Consider the following 23,161-nt stretch of genomic DNA (forward strand, 5'->3'; position numbering starts at 1 on the left):
AAGCAGTGAATTGATCATGGTCTGCAAATACCTACATGGGGAGAATTCAGATAGCAGACAGTTCTTTACTTTCACAGACTTAGGCAGAAAAATTCCAACAGGAAATAAGAGGCAACTGTATAGCAGGGAAGGGAATGAACCATTAAAACAACTCACCCAGGGATGTGGTGTATTCGCTGTCACTGGGCGGCTGCAAATAGAGACTAGTTATCTTGTTGTAAAAGATCTGCACTAGCTCAAGCAGAAGTTGTTGGGCTGGATGCAGTAGTCACAGGGTGACCTGTTCTGGCCTATGTTATTCAGATGGTCAGACTAGCTCATAATGGGCTCTTCTGGCCTAAACATCAACTAATCTCTTTATCTGGGAACCCAGTGTGAAGGACCTGCTGTTATTTGGGGATTCTCCCAATTAGACTGAAGAACTGTGTCAAACTGTGAGGTGAATAAGGGGGAAACCAACAAACACCTTCTAATCTGGGAACCAAGACAGGATTGAAACCTACATTTCTAGTAGCGATTAAAGTGTGTGTGGGGGGGGAGGAGGGGGAGAGAACGACAAGGGGGCAGATGCAGGAAAAAAAATTCAGTTGAGCCGGGTTGCTGAGAGGTGCTCTTTAAGCGCTAATCTTACAAAAGCTGCTGCTCCCAGATTATGATAGCCCTCCTACCACAATTTTCAGACCATAAGAACATAACCTAAGAATGGCCATAAGGGGTCAGCCCAATGGTCCATCTAGCCCAGTGTCTTGTCTTCCGACAGCGGCCAATGTCAGGTGCTTTAGAGGGAATGAAAAGAACAGGCCAGTTAGTGAGTGATCCATGCCATCATCCAGCCCCAGCATCTGGCAGTTAGGGCCTAGGGACACCCAGGGCATGGGGATGTGTCCCTGACCATCTTGGCTAATAGTCACTGACGGGTCCCAAATGGGACTGTGTAGATGGGCGCGCGCGCACACACACACACACGCACACCCCTCTGGGAAATATTTTTTTTAAATAATGAGGAAGATTACTTAGGAGGTGCATGTTTTTAGTACCACCTGGGGAAAAAAAAAAACTGATTGGCTGCTTTCCCCATGTTACTCACTTCCTGGGGAAGAGCAGCCAATCACTGATCAGGGCTGCAGCTAGGGTCAGCAGGCAGACCTCTTCCCCCGCCCCTCAGGAGCCCTCACCATTCTCAAAAGAGTTGAGGGGGGAGCAGAAAGGCCCCAGCTGCTCCCCTCTCTCCCCACTCCTCCTCTGCTCTGTGCCCTCCCACCCCACATTCCTCCTTGCAACACTAAGCCTGGGAAGGGGAGAGGAGGATGAAGGTCTCCTTAGCTGCAGGAGGAACAGAGGGGAGGCTGGAGGGAGGGGCAAGAACTGATGTGAGGGCAGAATGATGGAGGCAGGGGGCAGAATTGATTTGGGGGTTGTGGGGTGAATTAATTGCTGGGTAGGGGAGATGGGCTGATGTGTGAGTGATAGTAGACACCCCCCACCCCATAGACACACCCTTTTTTTTTCAGTCCACTGTAAGAACTGCCCTTAACTCCTAACTCTTCTTAGCTCTTGTCCTGGCTGCCTCTTCTAACCTCCTCCTCCGGAGTCTCTTCATCCATGCTTCTGCAGCACAGCGACCTCACTTGGCAGGGACTACCTGGCAGTACATGCCTTGTTCTGGTAGGTGCCTCTTAGAAAGCTGCTCACTTAGGCCTGGACTTCCTCCCTGGTAGCGAACAGTCTCCTTCTGTTCCCCTGGAAATCAGCTGGGAGGAAGCAAGATGGGGAGGTGGTTTCCGAAATGCTGTGGATTGTGATTACAGACTTCGTCTCAAACTCCATTGGGGGTGGGGAGAGCAGGAGCGGCTGCCTGGGGGACTTGAGTTATTTTGGTGCAAGTCAAACATGTGCCTTTGATCAACACTGCTCTCGGACAGATGCAAACCTGGTGGTGAGGGGCTTGTTGGCGTTTTGTAAAGGGAAGCAAACAATTTGGGGAATGTCCCTTCCCAAGGAACACGCTGGTTGCTTTGGAGGATCCAGAACTTTCTAAATATAGACGGGATTATTTCAGAATGGAAAATGTTTGTTCAGGAAGGAAAGACTCTGAGATCAGCCGACTTGAGTCTCACCCACATGCTGTTGACTCCAACAGACCTCTCCAGCTTGGGAGCAGGGAGCCGGGGTGTGGAGACTGCAGGGAGGAGGAAAATCTCTAGGCATTACCCATCAGTGCCTGAATTTGTCCTCACGCAGTAGCCTTCTCTCAGTTCTGGGCTAGCACTTATGGACAGGTGGTTTCTGAAGCAGACACACATGTGGGGCCTGGTGAGTCCTCCTGGGAGAGAAGGAAGAAGGAAAAAAGATCCCAAACCCTGAATCATAAGGTTCCCCTTGGTTTTAAATCACAGACAACTGGGTTCCTTCTACCACGCTTCACGCATGCTGAGTACTAGATCCTGCCAAATATCCCCAGCAAGCACCCCCACCCCTCCACACACACACACACACACACACACACACACACACACACACGTGAAAAAATGGCACCAATCAACATAGTAACAGTGCAAATACACACTGCCACAAACACAGTACTCTCTAGCTATACTGCAGCAAGACACACAGAGAGAGAGATAACCTGGTATGAAATAGCTCCATCTAGTGATAATTTTTATTTACACAGGTTTCAGAGTGTTAGCCGTGTTAGTCTCTATCAGCAAAAACAACAAGGAATCCTTGTGGCACCTTAGAGACTAACAAATTTATTTGGGCATAAGCTTTCATGGGCTAGAACCCACTTCATCAGATGCATGGAGTGGAAAATACAGTAGCAGGTATATATACACAGTACATGAAAAGATGGGAGTTGCCTTACCAAGTGGGGGGGTCAGTGCTAATGAGACAATTCAATTAAAATGGAAGTGGGCTATTCTCAACAGTGGAATACCAAGGGAGGAAAAATCATCTTTGTAGTGGTAATGAGGGCAATGTAATCAGGGTGGCCCATTTCAAATAGCTGACAAGAAGGTGTGAAGATCAGCATGGGGAAATTAGTTTTTGTAATGACCCATCCACTCCCAGTCTTTATTTGGGCCTAATTTGATGGTGTACAGTTTGCAAATTAATTCCGGTTCTGCAGCTTCACGTTGGAGTCTGTTTTTGAATTTTTTTTGTTGAAGAATTGCCATTTTAAAGTCTGTTATTGAGAGTCCAGGGAGACTGAAGTGTTCTCCGACTGGTTTTTGAATGTTATAATTCTTGACGTCTGATTTGTGTCCATTTATTCTTTTGCGTAGAGACTGTCCAGTTTAGCCAATGTACATGGCGGAGGGGCATTGCTGGCACATGATGGCATATATCACATTGGTAGATGTGCAGGTGAACAAGCCCCTGATGGTGTGGCTGATGCCGTTAGATCCTATGATCGTGTCCCTTGAATAGATATGCGGACAGAGTTGGCAACAGGGTTTGTTGCAAGGTTTGGTTCCTTGGTTAGTGTTTTTGTTGTGTGGTGTGTAGTTGCTGGTGGCTATTTGCTTCAGGTTGGGGGGCTGTCTGTAAGTGAGGACTGGCCTGTCTCCCAAGGTTTGTGAGAGTGAGGGATCATCCTCAAGGATAGGTTGTAGATCCTTGATGATGTGCTGGAGAGGTTTTAGTTGTGGGCATTCTGTTACTTTCTACTTTTACTTTACAAGTAGTAATTTCTCACCTTAAATGTTGTTTTAGGCATTTCTTCTGCAAGCCAGACACCTTTTCCAGACGGGGCTCAGCTCTTCTCTCCCACTTTTGTCTTTGTTTCGTAGAGCTTGTCTATGCTTACATTTTATAGCTCTCTAATTAGTGGCTCAGGGGTATGAAAAATCACCCCCCTGAGTGCAGCAAGTCTGAGCGCTTTAAAGTGCTAGTGTAGACAGGCTCCCAGCGCTCGGAGTTATTCCCCTCGTGGAAGTGGATTACCAGGAGTGCTGGGAGAGCTCTTTCCCAGCGCTCATGCGTGACCACACTCACACTTCAAAGCGCTGCTGCAGGAGCGCTCCCACAGCAGCGCTTTGAAATTTCTAGTGTAGATGTAGCCTACGATGTTTCCAACAGTTATCCTGGGCAGGGTTTCAGTGAAGAATGACCCTGAATACGTCACTCCCCTGTCTTAAATAGGTTTTACATATGGCGGGAACCCTTTGTTTTCCAGTGTGGTTCCTCCTCCCCCCCCAGTGGAAAAATACTGATATTCTATCATGGAATCCAATACCAGGTGACTTAATCACATGACCCTACAGCGTCAAAGCAGCCATGATTCAAAGGTTGTTTGTAGTGTCCCAGGAAGCATCTTGGGAAGGTGGGAAATGAGCATCTTCAAAGTCCTATTTTTCTCCCTAATGGCCATCCAGACAGATTGCATTCTGGCTGGTGGGCGTTCCCGAGGTGTAAACCCACTTTGTAATTGTTACACAGTCAATATTCCTAACTTCAGACACAGAAATGATACATGCTTATAAATAGGATAATCATCTTCAGCAAACCATAACCTTTCCAATGATATCTCACAAGACCCATCTTGCATAAAACATATCTTAGTTATGCCATATTCATATCATAACAATTTCTCTATGAAAAATGGGGTGTAGCATCACAGGGGCACTTAACCAAGACAGCCTGAAACCCAGTGCTCCAGTCTGGAGGGCTGTGACTGCAGGCAGCAAGAGGGAACTGGTTTCACTCCCCTCTCCAGCCGCTGAATTCCAGGCCGAGCTGTGGAAGGATCCCTCCTTACAGAAGCTGAGGGAACTTGCTGACCCCCAAGGGGTTTCGCCATGCTGTGAAGGCTGCAGGGAAAGATTCCTATGGGAGAAGGGATTCCTGTATTGGGAATGGGCTCTCCCAGGGGGAGTGGAACTACGGGGGATCAGGAGACAGCTGGTGGTCCCCCAGAAATACCACCGCAGGCTGCTGTACCTGCCCATGATGTCCCTCTCCCGGGACACCGGGGGATCCAGTGCACCAGGCAGAGGGTGTGACGAACTGGGCCTGTTCTCACGGTGGTCTGTGAATGCTGACAGGGGAGTGTGCTGGGATAGTCTGCATTGCAGGATGGGATCTGCCCGAGGGCGCATACCTGAGTGTGTAACATGAGAACCCAGGAAGGGGTTGAAGGTGAGGTGACTCCTTAGCCCGGGAAACTGAACAAAGGCTGTGGGAGGGGTCGCAAAAGGAGAGTGCTGGAAGCAGGCTAGAAGGAGGCTGGAGAGATGGCTGGGAGGCAGAGATGGCTCTGACCCCCCAAAGGGGGGTGGGCTGGCATGCCCTGGGACCCCAAGCTGGACCTAACTGAGGGGGGCCCTGTTGTCTGTGCCTGCAAGACCTGTCTTGGACTGTATTCCTGTCATCCAAATAAACCTTCTGCTTTACTGGCTGGCTGAGAGTCATGTTGAATCGCAGGAAGCCGGGGGTGCAGGGCCCTGAGTCCCCCAATACTCCGCAACAACTGGTGGCAGCGGCGGGATCTACTGCACCCCGTGGATGGCGCTTCCTGCAGTAAGTGACTGGGGAGCAGTAAAACGAAGGGGGATTGACGGGGACCAGGCGCGCTGAAGAGTGAGAGAGAGACGGTTATTACCCCTGGGAGTGTGTGACCAGCGAGAAGGACTTTTGCAGTAACAGGGTCCCCCGAGGGGATCGCAGCGAGTGGTCCCAGGGGCGGAGGAGTCTGCAGCTCGACCCTGGCAGAGAGGTGGTGACCTCGAGAAGGGCTGGCACACTAGGGGGCCCCCTGGGAACTGTGGGGAGCTGTGAGCACACAGGCCGGTGAGTGGCCAGCAGGAAGATGTATGCCAAGTGGCTTAAGAGCGACCTGGTGGAGCTGTGCAAGCAGAGGCGGCTGCGCATTGGGAGGCTCACCAAAGAACAGCTCATTGCCCAGCTGGAGGCAGAAGATCGCGCGAATGAACTGATCCCTGTGTCTCAGGGAAGCAGCCTGGCAAATGCAGCGCAGGCACCAGTGTTTGTCCCAGCTGGGAGTGGTCAGCCGGCTGCTGAGGGCGTCCCGAGACCCCTCCTTCCTATGCCTAGGGGAAGGGTGGGGAGGAGCCCAGCAAATACCGAAGGCGCCGTGGCCCCCCCGGCCAGCAGGGGGTCCCCCCGGCGAAGCTCGCCGGCCAGCAGAGGATCCTCCCGGCGACGTTCGGCATCCGGGGAGCGGAATTGGCTGGAATGGGAGAAAGAGCTAAAACTGAGAGAGCTGGAGGATCGTGAACAACAGAGACAGCATGAACGGGAGGAGAAAGAGAGACAGAGACAGCATGAACGGGAGGAGAAAGAGAGACAGCATCAGCGTGAACGGGAGGAGAATGAGAGACAACGGGAGGAGAATGAGAGACAGCGTCAGCATGACCTGGAACTGGCGAGATTGAAGGGCAGCGAACCCCCGGCTGCGGTGAGTGAGGGGGGACCCAGGACTGCACGGAGCTTTGATAAGTGCATCATGGCCCCATACAAGGAGGGGGAGGACATGGATGACTCCCTGGAGGCCTTTGAGACGGCCTGCGAGCTGCACCGGGTGGATCCCGCGGACAGACTCCGGGTCCTTACCCCCTTACTGGACCCCAAATCCGTGGCATTGTACCGCCAACTGGGAGAGGCAGAGAAAGGGGACTACGAACTATTCAAAAAGGCCCTGCTACGAGAGTTTGGGCTGACTCCTGAGATGTACCGGGAAAGGTTCCGGAGTCAAGATAAAACCCCTGAGATCTCATATCTGCAACTAGCCGCCCGCATGGAAAGATACGCCAGCAAGTGGGCTGGTGGGGCCCAGACGAAGGAGGACCTGATTAAACTGCTGGTACTGGAGCAACTGTATGAGCGGTGCCCATCCGACCTGAGGCTGTGGTTGGTGGACAGAAAGCCAGAGAACCCGCGACACGCCGGGCAGCTGGCTGATGAGTTTGTAAAGAGCCGGTCAGGGGGTGGCAGGGAGGAGTCCCAAAGGAGCAATCCCACCACAACGCAGAGAGAGAGTCACCATGGGACCTCCCCGTGGGAAAATACAGAAAAACCCCATCAGAGGGGAACATCCGGCATCAGGACCATCCGACCCACTCAAGGGGACCCATGGGACATGGGCTGCTACCACTGTGGCCAAAAGGGCCACATACGGGCCCAGTGCCCCAGGCTCAGGGACAGACTGAGCAGGCCGAACCCACAGAGGGTTGACTGGGTAGAGACCCAGCCTGGCGAGAGGCAGCATTCCCAGGGAAGGGGGGCTGGCAGAGTACCACCTGCTAAGGAGGGAGGAGAGCCCCAGGCCAGCTTCTCTGGGGGGCCAGATGCTCCGGATTCAAAGTTCTCCGTTTACAGGGTTGGCGCGGGGCTGTCCCTGCGGAGCGAGTGCCTTGTTCCCCTGGAGGTGGATGGGAAGGAAGTTTATGGTTACTGGGACACGGGCGCAGAGGTGACACTGGCCCGGCCCGAGGTGGTGGCCCCAGATCGGGTGGTGCCCAACACCTTCCTGACCCTGACCGGGGTGGGCGGGACCCCATTCAAGGTTCCCGTAGCGAGGGTACACCTGAAATGGGGGGCCAAGGAGGGCCCCAAGGACGTGGGAGTGCACCACCATTTGCCCACTGAGGTGTTGATGGGGGGGGACCTAGAGGACTGGCCCAGCAGCCCCCAGACCGCCTTAGTTGTGACCCGCGGTCAGAGCCGGCGAGGGGCACTGCGCCCTGGCCTTGGGGGGGGTGCCTTGCCTGAGGCGCGGGACTCTAACCTGGTGGGGAGGGAACGCCCAGGGACGCGGCTCAGGGAGGCTGCAGCTTCGGACCCAGCGGGCGAGAAAGAGCAGGTGGCCATCCCCGTCCCAGCTGCTGAGTTCCAGGCCGAGTTGCAGAGAGATCCCTCCTTGCGGAAGATAAGGGACCTGGCTGACCTCAATGCGGTACAGACCATGGGACGAGGTGGCCGGAAAAGGTTCCTGTGGGAGAAGGGGTTCCTGTACCGAGAATGGGCTCCCCCAGGGAAAATGGAGTCAGGGGGGATCAGGAGGCAGCTGGTGGTACCCCAGAAGTATCGCCGCCAGCTGCTGTGCCGGGCCCATGACATTCCCCTCGCAGGGCACCAGGGAACCTGGCGTACCCAGCAGAGGCTGCTACGGAGCTTTTACTGGCCTGGGGTCTTTGCTACTGTCCGACAGTACTGCGGATCCTGTGACCCCTGTCAGAGGGGGAGGAAGGCCTGGGACAAGGGGAAAACAGCTTTAGGACCCTTGCCCAGCATAGAGGAGCCTTTTCGGAGGGTGGCCAAGGTAAAAAGGGCGGCTCTAAACCAAGAGAGCCCAAAGCACAGACCTCCAGACTGGAGCGCTGGGAGAAGACCACAGCCCAGTTGGAGCCCCAGAGGTATGGGGGTGGGAAAAGGGCGCAGGCCGCATAAACCTTCCCACATGCGAACTGCGAGTGCCATCAAGCAACCCCAACCTAAGGGGGAGCGTGAAACTGGAGGGGCCTGGTGTAATTCTCACCAAGGAATGGGAGGGATGCGGGGGCATCCATGGGAACGGGGGTAGGTTCGAACTTCCCCGGGTCACTGGCTAAAGTGACCCTGCTCAGTTCGGTCTCGAAGGGGGGAGAGATGTGACGAACTGGGCCTGTTCTCACGGTGGTCTGTGAATGCTGACAGGGGAGTGTGCTGGGATAGTCTGCATTGCAGGATGGGATCTGCCCGAGGGCGCATACCTGAGTGTGTAACATGAGAACCCAGGAAGGGGTTGAAGGTGAGGTGACTCCTTAGCCCGGGAAACTGAACAAAGGCTGTGGGAGGGGTCGCAAAAGGAGAGTGCTGGAAGCAGGCTAGAAGGAGGCTGGAGAGATGGCTGGGAGGCAGAGATGGCTCTGACCCCCCAAAGGGGGGTGGGCTGGCATGCCCTGGGACCCCAAGCTGGACCTAACTGAGGGGGGCCCTGTTGTCTGTGCCTGCAAGACCTGTCTTGGACTGTATTCCTGTCATCCAAATAAACCTTCTGCTTTACTGGCTGGCTGAGAGTCATGTTGAATCGCAGGAAGCCGGGGGTGCAGGGCCCTGAGTCCCCCAATACTCCGCAACAACCCGGGACACCGGGGGATCCAGTGCACCAGGCAGAGGGTGCTACAGAACTTTTACTGGTCCATAGTCTGTGATGCCATCCAGCAGTACTGCAGGTCCTACGACCCCTGCCAGAAGGTAGGGAAGGCCCGGGACAAGGATAAAGCAGCCTTGAGACCCCTCCCTGTCATACAGGAGCCTTTTTCAGAAAGTGCCCATAGACATAGTGGGGCCCCTCAGCAAGGCAGCCTGGGCAGGGAAGAAATACATTCTGGTGGTGGTAGATTTTGCGATCCATTACCCAGAAGCGGTGCCCCTATCCTCTACCAAGGCAGACACTGTGGTGGACGTGCCGCTGACCATCTTCAGCAGAGGGGGTTTCCCCCGGGAGGTCCTTACAGACCAGGGCTCCAATTTCATGTCAGCCCCACTCTGGTGCTTGTGGGAGAAGTGTGGGGTCCAGCACCACTGGGCCTTGGCGTATCACCCTCAGTCGAGTGGGCTGGTGGAGAGATTTAATGGGACCTTGAAGATGATGTTCAATATTCTGTTTAATATCTTCAATGATTTAGATAATGGCACAGAGAATACACTTATAAAGTTTGCGGACGATACCAAGCTGGGAGGGGTTGCAAGTGCTTTGGAGGAATGGATTAAAATTCAAAATGATATGGAAATGACTGCCTAGGAAGGAGTACTGCGGAAAGGGATCTGGGGGTCATAGTGGATCACAAGCTAAATACGAGTCAACAGTATAACACTGTTGCAAAAAAAGCAAACATCATTCTGGGATGTATTAGAAGGAGTATTGTAAGCAAGACACGAGAAGTAATTCTTCCGCTCTACTCCATGCTGATTAGGCCTCAACCAGAGTATTGTGATCAGTTCTGGGCGCCACATTTCAGGAAAGATGTGGACAAATTGGAAAGAGTCCAGAGAAGAGCAACAAAAATGATTAAAGGTCTACAAAAGATGACCTATGAGGGAAGATTGAAAAAATTTGGTTTGTTTAGTCTGGAAAAGAGAAGACTGAGAGGGGACATGATAACAGTTTTCATGTACATAAAAAGGTTGTTACAAGGAGGAGGGAGAAAACTTGTTTTTCTTAACCACCTCCCACAAATCATCACACCTCCCAGTCAGCCTGCCAGCATGCAGGTCCCAATCTGAGTGTCTGTGTATATCCACAGCCAGGGTCCAGCAGCTGTCAGCACACTCCAGTCACACTCTGGCTTATATCAGCCTTGGCTACCACTTGCAGGATGAGCCCAACACACTCCCTGTCCTAGATACTACTCTAAATGGAGTTACCTGCACAGATAACAACACTGGATTAGTTTGATTAAAGAATAAAACAAGATTATTAACTTCAAGCAGATAGATTTTAAGTGAGTACAACTATAAGGCATTAAAGTCAGAAATGATTACAAGAGAAATAAAGATAAAACACTTCCTAGTACTAAAACTTAAAGTAGACTTGGTTTAAGGTGAAGTCCTTTACCACATGTTCCCAGTAACACTGCTGACCAAACTCTCAGGCCAGGATTGGCTCTCAAAGTCCAACGTATGTTTCTTTTGTCTTCGTAAGTGAAAGAGAGAACGAGATGAGAGATAACGGGGAGTATTTATAACCCTCACTTTTATAAGTCAGTTACCCTTTGAAAATGAATTTTTCTGAGGGTTACTCCTAGATATAGTTCATTCCTGCTGTGATGAGAGAGACAAGGTATCTGGTGGTGAAAGAGGTTGCATGCTGTTGTTTGCTAAGATGCAAATTGGTCTGTTCCTGCCCCCACATCTTCCTTGGCAAAGAATGGCCGCTTGATAGGTGACTGCCCATCAACTTTGATGACACCTGGCTAGAGGCAAAAGCTTGTCCCTTATCTTTGAAAAACTAGTAAACACGTTTCAGACCTAATTTCAACTTGTTTATAACTTTGCATATAAAGTTGCTTCACACATTTCACCATGATATTATTCACCATCAGGTTATTAGTTTTCAAATACCTCAACAAGGCATATTTTGTATGAGAATTATTACAATAGTATGTAGGTTGTGAATATAGGGGTGCATTCAGTCACAAGCTCCCACCCTGATCACCACCTACTCCCCACCTCCCAAAGCAACACATACCACCCTGGTATCACCTCCTCCTCACCCACCCCGGTCCCTGCCCACTCTCACACCCCAATGACCACCCCCTTAGGGTTGCCAGGTGTCTAGTTTTCGACAGAAATGCCTGGTCGAAAAGGGATCCTGGAGGCTCCGATCAGCACTGTTGACTGGGCTGTTAAAATTCTGGTGCCTGCCCTGGCTCCATGCGGCTCCCAGAAGCAGCGGCACGTCCCCCCTCTGGCTCCGTGGGCTGCCCCCAGCCCAAGCACCAGCTCTGCAGCTCCCATTGGCCGGGAACTGTGGCCAAGGGGAGCTACGGGGGCAGCACCTGCCGATGGGGGTGCGCACACCACGCAGAGCCGCGACTCTGTGTAGGAGCTGGAGGGGGGACATGCCATTGCTTCCGAGAGCTGCTTGAAGTAAGTGCCACCCGGAGCCTGCACTCCTGACCCCCTCCCGCACCCCAACTCCCTGCGCCAGCCCTAATCCCCCTCCCACCCTTCGAACCCCTAAAGTGTCTGCGCAAAAGAATTAATGGACACAAATCTGACATCAGGAATCATAATACTCGAAAACCAGTGGGAGAACACTTTAACCTGTCTGGTCATTCAATGACAGACCTGCGGGTGGCTATATTACAACAGAAAAACTTCAAAAACAGACTCCAAAGAGAGACTGCTGAGCTAGAATTGATATGCAAACTAGACACAATCAACTCCGGTTTGAATAAGGACTGGGAATGGCTGAGCCATTACAAACATTGACTCTATCTCCCCTTGTAAGTACTCTCACACTTCTTATCAAACTGTCTGTACTGGGCTAGCTTGATTATCACTTCAAAAGTTTTTTTTTCTCTTAATTAATTGGCCTCTCAGAGTTGGTAAGACAACTCCCACCTGTTTATGCTCTCTGTATGTGTGTATATATATCTCCTCAATATATGTTCCATTCTATATGCATCCGAAGAAGTGGGCTGTAGTCCACGAAAGCTTATGCTCTAATAAATTTGTTAGTCTCTAAGATGCCACAAGTACTCCTGTTCTTCTTTTTAAAATGATTAGGGGTTTGGAACAGGTCCCATATGAGGAGATTAAAGAGGCTAGGACTTTTCAGCTTGGAAAAGAGGAGACTAAGGGGAGATATGATAGAGGTATATAAAATCATGAGTGGTGTGGAGTAAGTGAATAAGGAAAAGTTATTTACTCGTTCCCATAATACAAGAACTAGGGGCCACCAAATGAAATTAATGGTCAGGAGGTTTAAAACAAATAAAAGGAAGTTCTTCACAAAGCGTACAGTCAACTTGTGCAACTCCTTGCATGAGGAGGTTGTGAAGGCTAGGCCTATCACAGGGTTTAAAAGAGAACTGGATACATTCATGGTGGTTAAGTCCATTAATGGCTATTAGCCAGGACAGGTAAGGAATGGTGTCCCTAGCCTCTGTCTGTCAGAGGGTGGGGATGGATGGCAGGAGAGAGATCACTTGATCATTGCCTGTTGGGTTCACCCCCTCCGGGACCCCTGGCCTTGGCCACTGTCGGCAGACAGGATACTGGGGGGAGCTGCCCTGTGATCTCCACTGGCCTGTGCTCCCCAGCCATTTGACAAATAAAACCTGTGGAATTGTGCGAAGTTTGACAAGACTCTGCACAGCATGTTGAGTTTTCTGGCACATTGTGCGCTGGGGAGTCAAAGTGCACAGCCCCACCCCCGTCCCTGCCCACTCTCCCCTCAGCGCGGCAGAGGAGCCCGGTTTGGGCGCCGGACCGGACCCCCGCCGGACTCAGCTAAGGCGATGGGGGAGGGGAGAGGAGGGAAATACCGATTTCCCCCCGCCCCTTTCTTCGATCAGCCTTTAGCCCCGCCCTTCCCTCCATCCGCGACCATAGCGGCTGACCAATAGTCTCACTGTGGCGGACCGCTCTATCCGCCCCGGAGGCTGAGCTCTATCACCCTGGGCGGGTGTCTCCTGGGCGCCGCCGGAAGCCGCTCTCTATGGTCTCAGGCGGGCCACTCTGCACACCAGGAGTTTTCTCACTGCTCGAGTGAGGGCGCCGGTTGCTCGGCAGCGGTGGGATGGGCCGGAGCGGGAGGGGGCGGCGCGCGGCGCGGGACGAGGCGGTGAGTGAGCGCCGGGATCGCGCGGCCTTGGCCCGCCCGGCGGGGGACCCGTCCCGGGGGCGCTGCGGGGTTCGCGCCGGCGCGGCTCGGGCAGCCCGGGCCCCAGGGCGGGTCGGTGCAGCGAGCACATCACCTCCCTGCCCGCCCCGTGTCCCCGCGCGGCCGGGGACCTGCCCCGAGCTCCGCCTCGCGGGGGTGTGGCGGGGATGGCGGCTCCCGGCGGAGGGTTTCCCAGGTTGCAGATCCGCCCGCAGCATTTCATGACAAGAAGAACAGGAGCACTTGTGGCCCCTTAGAGACTAACACATTTATTAGAGCATAAGCTTTCGTGGGCTACAGCCCACTTCTTCGGAGCCCACGAAAGCTTATGCTCTAATAAATGTGTTAGTCTCTAAGGGGCCACAAGTGCTCCTGTTCTTCTTTTTGCGGATACAGACTAACACGGCTGCTGTTCTGAAACCCATTTTATGACAAGTCACCTGGCCCTGCTGTGCACACGTGGGGCGCGACTGTCTCACCCCTTCTGGGTGTCCCTTCTGCAGCGCATCGCCCAGTGAGGCCACCAACTCTTGCTGGTGGCTGCTTTGACAGTTTCCCCTAAAATTCTTAATTAACTTTAGGAAAAACAAATAACATAAGAACGGCCGTACTGGGTCAGACCAAAGGTCCATGTTGCCCAGTCCTGTCTACCGACAGTGGCCAATGCCAGGTGCCCCAGAGGGAGTGAACCTAACAGGTAACAATCAAGTGATCTGATCTGTCTATCAGGGATGGTCTAGACAGTATTTGGTCCTGCCATGCGGGCAGGGGACTGGACTCGATGACCTCTCGAGGTCCCTTCCAGTCCTAGAATCTATGAATCTATGAATCTTTCTCCTGCCATCCACCTCCACCCTCTGACAGACAGACAGGCTAGGGACACCATTCCTTACCCATCCTGGCTAATAGCCATTAATGGACTTAAATATGCATATATGCGGCAAAATATTCTAATTTATTCATGAAGAGTTTTTTTGCAGACTGGATAATAAAAATAATTTACAATTGTGTCTATTCTTTACTGGACCTAAAGAAAATAGATACACAAATAAGATATTTTGCATATTCTTGTCTTTTGTTGTTTCTTTTGCTTTTTGGTTGCTTTTTTAAAAAGACTTGCTAGCTAGTAAGTTTCACAGCAGAGTGATATCAACAAATATATAAATATAAATTTTCACAGCAGACTTACTCAGCCTTGCAACCCGGGGACAAATTAAACCCTGGATGGGGAAGTGAGCACGGAGACAGTGGGGTCCAGGGGTAATGGGAGGTTGGATGGGAGCCTGGGGTGGCAGTGGGGGCCAGGGGTGATGTGTGTGTGTGTGGGGGGGGGGGGGCAGAGCCAGCGCCTGTGTGGCCAGGGCCCTGAGGCCAGAGTCCCACTGCTGGAGGCTAGAGTCCCAGGGCCGGGAGAGACAGTGGGGGTCAGGGGCGATGAGGAGTGTGTATGTGGTGAGCTCAGGGCCAGAACCCGAAGTTCCACGACCAGAGCCTGCTGCTTGCCACCCTAGGGCTGAAGCCTGAAGCCCAAGCTTCACCATCCCCAGGAAGGTGGGGAACTCACTGGCTGCTTGCTTCTCTGGCATTTGTGGCTCCAGGTGGGGAGGTGGCCCTGGGGGAGGATCCACTGCTTTGCCCTGCCTCCCCCAGTCACTGCCCAGGAGGCTGTGGGTGCAAGAAAATCTCCTGGTGGCCGCATTTGAGAAACTAGCTAGGGTATAGCACCCATTGCCAGTGTGGAAAGCAGTATTTCAGATATTGAGGGTTAAGTTAAGAACTCTGTCTCAGCTTGGAAGTAAACTGTTGCTCCAAAGAGTGTGAAATGTGCATGTGCAGCATGACTTACTTCTGAGGAAATTTTGCACCACTACTCGTGCAGAATTCATGGCCCTGGCAGATTTCTTTGCTTCCCCACAGAAGAAAGACTTCTGACAGGAAGCAAAGAGAAGCCACAAGAGTGGTAAGATTCCCCTCCCGGGCAACATAGGCATCTTGGTTTTGGTACCTGGAGCAGCTGGCAGAGATGTAAATCACAGCAGGGCTGAGCATGGAAGTGCTTGCTATTGCAGTGCGCCTGGAGCTGAGGAGGGGCAGGGCTGGGGATGCCCGAGCAGGTCTAGCTGCTAGTCCTGGCTGGGGAAGGACAGGACTACTTCTTCCCTTGCATGGGCTGCTCCTGGGACCAGGTCAGAGCTTCTCCCAGAAATCTCCCCTGGCTGCAGAAAGCACCATACACCCCCTGCTTCCTGCCCTCATTGCTCCCCAGCCGCAGGGGAGGAGTCACTGTAGGCGGAGCTGCCCCCTCCATGTATCTGGACCCCCCAGTGCTGAGCCCCAACCATCTTCACCTGGAACCCGCAGAGTCTCATTCCTCCTGCACCCAGAACTCCCCAACAAGCCCCTGTGCATCCAGATCCTCCCCCATATGGACCTCACACTAAGCCCCTCCACACTTTGATACTGCTGGGCTGAGCCTACTTGCCCCCATCTGGATTGGAGGGTGGGGCTGGGTGTGCTTGTGAGACTCTGTCCCTCTTGCTCACTCTTGTGATGCCCCTGGCACAGAGAGGTGGGGCCCTGAGGTCTTTCTGTTTCATTGATTGAGCCTGGGCTCTAGGACTCTGCAGGGTGGGAGGGTACCAGAGTTCCAGCTTTAGTCCAAGCTCAGAGGTCTGCACATTGCAGTTACATTTCAGTGTATGGTATATAGAGCAGTATAAACAAGTCATTGTATGAAATTGTAGTTTGTACTGAGTTTGCTAGTGCTTTTTATGTAGCCTGTTGTAAAATTAGGCAACTATCTAGATGAGTTAATATACCCCCTGGAAGACCTCTGTGTATCCCCAGGGGTACGCGTACCCTTGGTTGAGAACCATTGGCCTGTGGCAACAGTCAGGAGGAAGCAGTGGGGATGAGGTGGGGCCTATTGAGGCACTTTGTGCTGCCTGGGGTTCTGGGGTAGAGGCCTCTGCAGAGAGGAGGCTGGCTTCACCTTAGCTGCTCAATCACATTATAAATATTACATATTTTCCTAGTGTAACTTCAGTGATGATGGGAGTGTTCTGCCATCATGGGGTGGGGCAAGAGCGATAGATGCAGGATCCTGAACAAGGTCCTGACTCCCTTTCTAGTACGGCTTTGCAGTCTTTACAGAAGAAGAGAGGAACTCTCTCTGCCTCTGATGCCTATGGCATAGGGTTACACTGCGGCACAAAGAATTCATGTATCAGTTTTGGACTGCATATTGGGCCACTGATGCTCTAGTCTCCTGACCTCACATATGCCATTGATGAGTCCCCATGACTGGTGTGGTGGATGGGGATAGTGTATCTATGGATACAGCAGAAGTGTGTAGTCTGTCAGTGCCCTAGCCCTGCTGCCGGGCAACATGTTTCACTTGGACATTGAGGAAACTCACTGGGCCTGTGAGTCTCCAAGGGATGGATTAACTTGGTTTCTAAAGGAGGAAAGGGCCTGCGCTACCCTGTTTAGATCCAGCTGTTTCCTTATGGCTACTCCTAGGTAGGCATCAGCAGACAGAATGTGAGTGAGCAGGCCTTCTCCTTGTTCCCTGTTCAGATTCAGGGCACTAACGACAGCAGTATTGTCAGTAAATGCTCCACCGCTGCTCTTGGCTACATCCAGGATGGCTTCCTACAGTACTTCGTTACCAAGAGATGCAGACGAGCACCGCTGATTCATTGGTGAGGAATGGGCTTTGGTTTGTTTGGTTCTTGTTTCTTGGTTCAGTAGGAGGGGCTACTGTTACTTAGTGGGAGAGGGGATATGCTGTGATTGATTTTATTTTGTGGGTAGAGCTTCCATTGTTCTGTACTGTCAGTAAATCCTAGCTTGGCCTTCAGTCTTGGTCATTCTTTTTCTTAATAATGGAAATGCACTGTCATGATTGAGCAGAAAGCTATGCTCAATGTTGAGGTAATTTTTCGGAGTGTTCTAAGATCCATGTGCACAGTGAGATTGTCCTAAATGTTACTGTGCAACAACAGGGGCACAAGTATACTTTAGGGTGCAATTTTAGTGTCATTTGGTAATGGAGTTCCTGAATTATAGGCTCCCCCCAAAGATAGGTTTTAAAATTTTCAGATGGTGTAACAGGGTTCCACTCACTGCAGGTGCACCTCCTTATGGCTGGGTTTGGGAATTAGCCCTTGCGCCCATTTCACACCCCTTTCTATTGGTTGCTTGTACTGTGGCCTCTCTCTCCGGGACTCAGGGTTCTCCTTCTTTATGACTCGTCCCTTTGGCCGAGTCACTGTATAGTCCTCCAGTTCTGAGGTAACAAAATCCCACCGGACAAGCTGTCCTTGTGCTGTTTCAGGCAATCTTCTGTTTCAACTCCAGTTTGTTTGCCACTTTTGCAGTGGCTGGTAGGGGAACCTGGGCCCATCTGCTACTGTGGTCTAGCCCAGGGACCCTGTAACTAGCAACCTAGGTCTGCTAATTCTCAGACCCTGTTGCTGTTTCCCTGGGCTCTTTCCTGCTCCACCTCTTCATCTCTTTGCATATCTATGGGTTTACCACTGGAGCTTCTGCCTCTCTCTGTGGCTACTTTACCTTCTTAACCACTTGTCAAATTCCCTAGTCCAGGGCAGGATCCAAGGCTTATCCTGTCTCTGGATTTACTCCTTGACCTTGGCCAACTCTCTTTTTCTCTAGTGAGTGACTGCAGAAGTCATCCTGCCATCCCCTCCTTCTCTCACTTCCTGACCGTACGCTCCTATCCCTGCTCCTTCCCTCAGCTGGGCTTCATCTGCCATTAGACCTTATTAGTGTCTGGTTCCCCTGCAGCATATAAGATTAATTGGCCCTTTCTGGCACACATTACCATGCTCAGGGTTCATGTGGTGTGGACACCCCATCACAGTTAAACTTTTTTTCCACAGGTCTAGGGAAGAAGGCTATTAACTTTCATAAAATCTATGTCACTGGATTGTCCCAGTTTAGAAATATTTCAAAACTTACCATTCCATAAAACTTTAGCACCACTGCTTGCAGGTAGTTTCATTAGTAGCTCTTTTGCGATTTACTCATTTGAATCCTTAGGGGAACAGACATTTTTCCTTAAATCAAAGGATGAAGAGTTACAAATCTCACTGGAGGAGGAGTGAGAGTGCTTTCAGTCTCTCTTTTGCCTGGTGTAGTAGAGGCTTATGTGGGAGGCTCTAGCTGTCAATGACACCATAGAGGATGGCACGGGAGTCGTGGTCAGGATGAATCAGTTTTGTGCCAGAAGAGGCCCATTGATTTCCAGCATTAGGCACAATTGAATGGGTCTGTGCTGGGAGCTGGGAATAGGCATGCTTGGTGCAGGCCACAGGCATGTAATGCTGAGACTAGAAGATGGGGGAGGAGAACACCAGTGGTAATGAATGGGCCATTTCACTTCAGAGGACATCCTGGGCATACTTCCCCACCGCTCAGCTACCAGCTCTGCCCTCCTGGACCCTCCATGTCCTCAGTAGGCCTGGAGTGGCCTTGGGAAGGAAGGACAGTGGTAGCTGCCGGGCTGTGAGAAGCACATTTACCAGCTGGAGGCAGCAAAGGGGAAAGGAAGCAAGCTCCAGACTGCCTACTCCACTTCAGGGGCTAGAGTAGCGGGAATGGGCTATGCATGCTCTTCTGCAGCACAGGGGAATCACAGCGGTGTGAAGTAGAGGAGGAGGGAATGAGGCCTTTTGGGAAAGGAATGGGTTCTGAAGGAAAGGGGTGAGGTTCCCACCAGCTGGGGAGTGTGGTGTTTTTGAGTGAAAGGGGAAATCTGGATACAACAGTTGGATTTTATTTCCTAGGGGTTACTATGTCCGGGCCCGAGCTGTGGATCATTGTGTGCGAGAGTTTCTGCGACAGAGTCAAGGCCACCCCAGGAGACAGGTGAATTCTCTGGGGGAGGAGTGCAGGGGCTGAGCTCCCATTGTGGGTCTGGGAAGAGTTGCGGGGTGTCTGTGATCTGCATTAGTGTGGCATATCCCCTATGATCCCTTCCCAGGAAGGCACAGATGGGTATATAAGACTGGCACCATTAGTTGCCCACTTTAGTTCTTTGAGCCTGGGCAGAGGAGACAAAATCATTGGGAGGGGGGCACTGTCTGTGTACATGTTCCTACTACCGGGGCTTTGCCATGCCAGGCTAATGCCCCATGGATGTTGGCACCTACATACTCTGGTGCTTTGTGCCCTGCAAATACCCAGGCTGCTGCTGGAGTTAAATAACATTTCTCTCTCTTCCCCCCCCACCCTCCCCACACAGATCCTTTCTTTTGGTGCTGGCTTTGACTCCCTGTATTTCCGCCTCAAGGCTGTGGGTCTTCTGAGTTGCACTGTGGTATATGAGGTAGATTTCCCAAGTGTAGCAAGCCGAAAAGCTGCTCTGATCAAGGGTACGAAGGACCTGGCCATGGTCGTGGGAGGAGTTGGAGGGAGAGAATCAGGTATGACGTTTCTGGCTGCAGCAGGCTAGCCAGAATGCAACTTACCTGTCATCAGATGCAGAGTATGTAGGTGGCGTGTGCAAAAGGGATACTGGGAATACACTGGTTGTAAGTTTCCTGGGCCTTTTGCAGACCATTCTTGACATTGTCCCTCTGTGGTCTATTAGCGATGGGAGTCTGTGGCACGGGTTTTCCCAGTCTCCTGCCCAGTGTTCCTTCTAATTTTTCCCACATATGTGTGGAATTAATTTTGTTATGTGCACCAGGTGACACATCACCTCCATATTGGTGCACATAACAAAATTCATGTGGCGGGGGTGGGGCCAAGGGGTTCGGAGTATGGGAGGGGGCCCAGGGCTGGGGCAGAGGGTTAGGGTGCGGGGGGGTGAGGACTCCGGCTGGGGGTGCAGGCTCTGAGCTGGGGCCGAGGATGAGGGGCTCAGGGCTGGGGCAGAGGATTGGGATGGGAGTGTGCGGGCTCTGGGGTGGGGCCAGGGATGAGGGGTTTGGGGTTCAGGCTGCCCTGGGGCTACAGTGGGGAGCGAGGACTCCCCCCAGCTCTCTCTCCCCACAGCAGCATCTGGGCTGCGGGGGGAGAGGCATCTCTCCCCCGGCCGCGGCAGGGCAGGGGATGGGGCTGGGGCTGGGTTAGGGGCGCCTCTCCCCGACACATCCCTGAGTGCCTGCATGGCACTTAATAGGCTGCTGTGCAGCTGCGCAGCTTAGAGGGAACTTAGCTTCTGCCCCCACATGCTGTCAGTGGGGGTGGGGACACTGTTGAGAGTGGGTTGTCTCGTGTGGGTGTACCTGTCACTCCTGCTGCTGCCAGCATATCAGCAAGAGGTTAGTGTTGTAATGAGGGTGTCTTGATTGTTTTCCCCCAGGAGCCATGAGCTTTGCTGTGGAGGATTATAAATTGCTGGGAGTGGATTTATCTGAGCTGTCTAAGCTGGAACAAGCCCTAAAGGAGGCAGGCCTGGACCCTGAGGTTCCCACCATGCTTTTAGCAGAAGTGGTGCTCACTTACATGGAGATCAGCAGGTTGGTTGGCTCACTCTCTTCCCTGTTAGCTAGGTGCCTAAGTGGGTGCAGTGAGGACAGTATTAGTATGTGGAGAGGGTCTGAGAGAGGGAAGTCTGATCCTGGAGACCTGTATCTAGACCCTTTTGGCTGTTCCCTGGGTGAATTGTGGAAGCCACTGGTAGCTACTTAGTTAGAGCTGCCATGGGGTAAATCCCTTTGTTAAGTCGGTAATGTGCAGAACTACATCTCAAATGGGAATGGCTCTGGATCCTGGCAGCTCCTCGAGCCCTCTGGGCAGCTGGGGGATGGCTCTTGCAGCTTCCCAGCACCAGAGGCTTCTCTGCTCAGCACACTTCCCTCCAAACAGAAGAACCACCTCCAGTGGCACCCTCTGTGGATCTGCAGGAAGGATCCTGGTGCCTGCTCCCATCCCTGCTGGGGCCACAGCCTTCTCAATTTCTCTCCTCTGCCTGTGGCTTTGACAGGTCGGATGCTTTGATCCAGTGGGCAGCTCAGCACTTCCCCTGTGCACAGTTTGTGGTCTATGAGCAGATGCACCCCGAGGACCCCTTTGGTCGCATCATGCAGCAGCACTTCAGCCAGCTGAATTCTGTGCTGCATGCCCTGGCCCAGTATCCCGATTGTGAGGCGCAGAGGAGACGCTTTCTCCAGCGGGTAGGTGGTTATGGTCCCGGAGAAGGTGTGGGGTCTGAGCCATCTGGGAAAGAGCATAACTTCAGAAGGCAGGGATGTTCTCACTGGGCTTTGGTGTGGGTTGGTCAGAACCAGGCTAGGCATAAGAGGCACTACCCTCTCCAGCAGCCACATGGCCTCCTCTCCCCATGCCCAGTCTCTTAGAGCACCTTCCCTTGTCTGACAGCTCTCTCCATGCAGGAGCTAGTACACTGCTCATTGTGGTGAAGCTGCATCCTTCAGAGGGTCCCACAAGTTCAGGACCTATTAGCTGGGGTGCAATGAGTGTTGACTCTGAGTTAGTCACAGCAACATGCTCAGGATGTGAATCCTGCAGCCAGGAGGTATGCCCCCACCATGGGGACTGTCCATGTTCGGGCCAGCCAATTGTGTGGGAATCTGGCCAGCACTGCCAGTTTGACTATGTTTTAGGGCTGGGAGCAGGTTGGGAGTCTGTCACTGGGGGAGTGAAGCCCCTGCTGTGAAGGAGTGGAGCGGGTTATGCTCTGTCCCTGAGGGAATGTGGGTCTCTGTTTTAGGGATGGGCTAAGTGCAGTGTCCTTGATATGAATGAGTTCTACGCCAGCTTTATCCCCGAAGATGAGCGACGGAGAGTGCAGGCTCTGGAGCCCTTTGATGAATATGAGGTAACTTTACCCCCTTTCTTTCTTATGCCAGGGACCTGGCTCTAAGGGGCTGTGCACTGTAGCTTCCCTTATGGTCATGGGGCTGGTTGCGCAGGTGCTGCTGGGGATATAGGTGTTACTAGGTAGACAGAAGAAGCCCTGGGAATCTGAGACCCAGTTAACATGGAGCCCGCTGGGAAGCTTCCCATGAAGCTGGGGCAGGCAGCAGATGTTCTGGCCTTTTAATATATGTTTCAGTGACTGCCTGCCTCCTGCTCCTACAGCTGGCTGCACAGGCCCCATCCCATGGGCAGAGTCAGACCCCGTTCCCTAAACTTCCCAGAAGTCAGTGCAGGCCCTAGTGCTGTAGCTTACTTCCTGAGTGGGCCTCTTCCCTAGCTTCAGTCTCCAAGTGGGCTCAAGACCAGACCTGAGGTAAAGTGCCTGGATTATAGCAGTGCGGTCCCTGCACCAGAGACAGGGAAAAGGAGAGCTTTCCTGGTGCATTGTTGGCTACTTTAATATCATTTTTAATAGGGTCTGGGAATCTAACAGGTTAACCTTATCTCCATCTGCTGTGGGCCTGCAGCCCTTCCCCTACATCCTTCGCTCCCTCCCCCCTGCTGCAAAGATCTGAGTTTCTCTTTTCTGGCTTGCTGCAGGAATGGCACCTGAAATGTTCACATTACTTTATCCTAGCTGCATCGAAGGGGAAAGAGCTTGCCTGGACTCCTCTATTCTCCAAGATGCCAGGTAAATATGAACTGACTCTCATTGGCACAGGCCTCTGAAAAGATCCAGGGGTATAGCCTTTCTCCAGAAAGAGCACATGAGATTCTGCCATCTGAGCAGACCTTTCCACCCTTCCTGCTAATGATGACTTTGCAATCTGTAGCGGTCATAAATATAGAGAGAAGGGTAGCATAAAATCTCTCTTTGGCAGTTGTACTAAATTGCTTTACCTGTAAGGGGTTAAGAAGCTCAAATAAACCTAGTTGGCACCTGACCAGAATGACCAATAAGGAAAGACAATGCTT

At 52.3% G+C, this 23,161-nt stretch overlaps 1 protein-coding gene across 2 annotated transcripts in view; it reads left to right on the forward strand.

Moving 5' to 3' along the window:
* The first annotated feature begins 13,203 nt into the window (after positions 1 to 13,203).
* The window catches only part of LCMT2 (leucine carboxyl methyltransferase 2), an 86,490-nt gene continuing 76,532 nt past the window's right edge, over positions 13,204 to 23,161 (forward strand). For both annotated transcript variants that reach the window (XM_054016115.1, XM_054016116.1), the window contains exons 1-8: positions 13,204 to 13,294; positions 16,913 to 17,037; positions 19,144 to 19,225; positions 19,602 to 19,782; positions 20,667 to 20,823; positions 21,291 to 21,480; positions 22,038 to 22,145; positions 22,787 to 22,877. In XM_054016115.1, the coding sequence (XP_053872090.1) occupies positions 13,250 to 13,294; positions 16,913 to 17,037; positions 19,144 to 19,225; positions 19,602 to 19,782; positions 20,667 to 20,823; positions 21,291 to 21,480; positions 22,038 to 22,145; positions 22,787 to 22,877 (979 nt within the window). In that variant the 5' untranslated portion in view covers positions 13,204 to 13,249. The remainder of the gene's footprint in view (positions 13,295 to 16,912; positions 17,038 to 19,143; positions 19,226 to 19,601; positions 19,783 to 20,666; positions 20,824 to 21,290; positions 21,481 to 22,037; positions 22,146 to 22,786; positions 22,878 to 23,161) is intronic.

The sequence above is a fragment of the Malaclemys terrapin genome, chromosome 1, assembly GCF_027887155.1.
Source record: "Malaclemys terrapin pileata isolate rMalTer1 chromosome 1, rMalTer1.hap1, whole genome shotgun sequence".
In the NCBI taxonomy this organism is placed as follows: domain Eukaryota; kingdom Metazoa; phylum Chordata; order Testudines; family Emydidae; genus Malaclemys; species Malaclemys terrapin.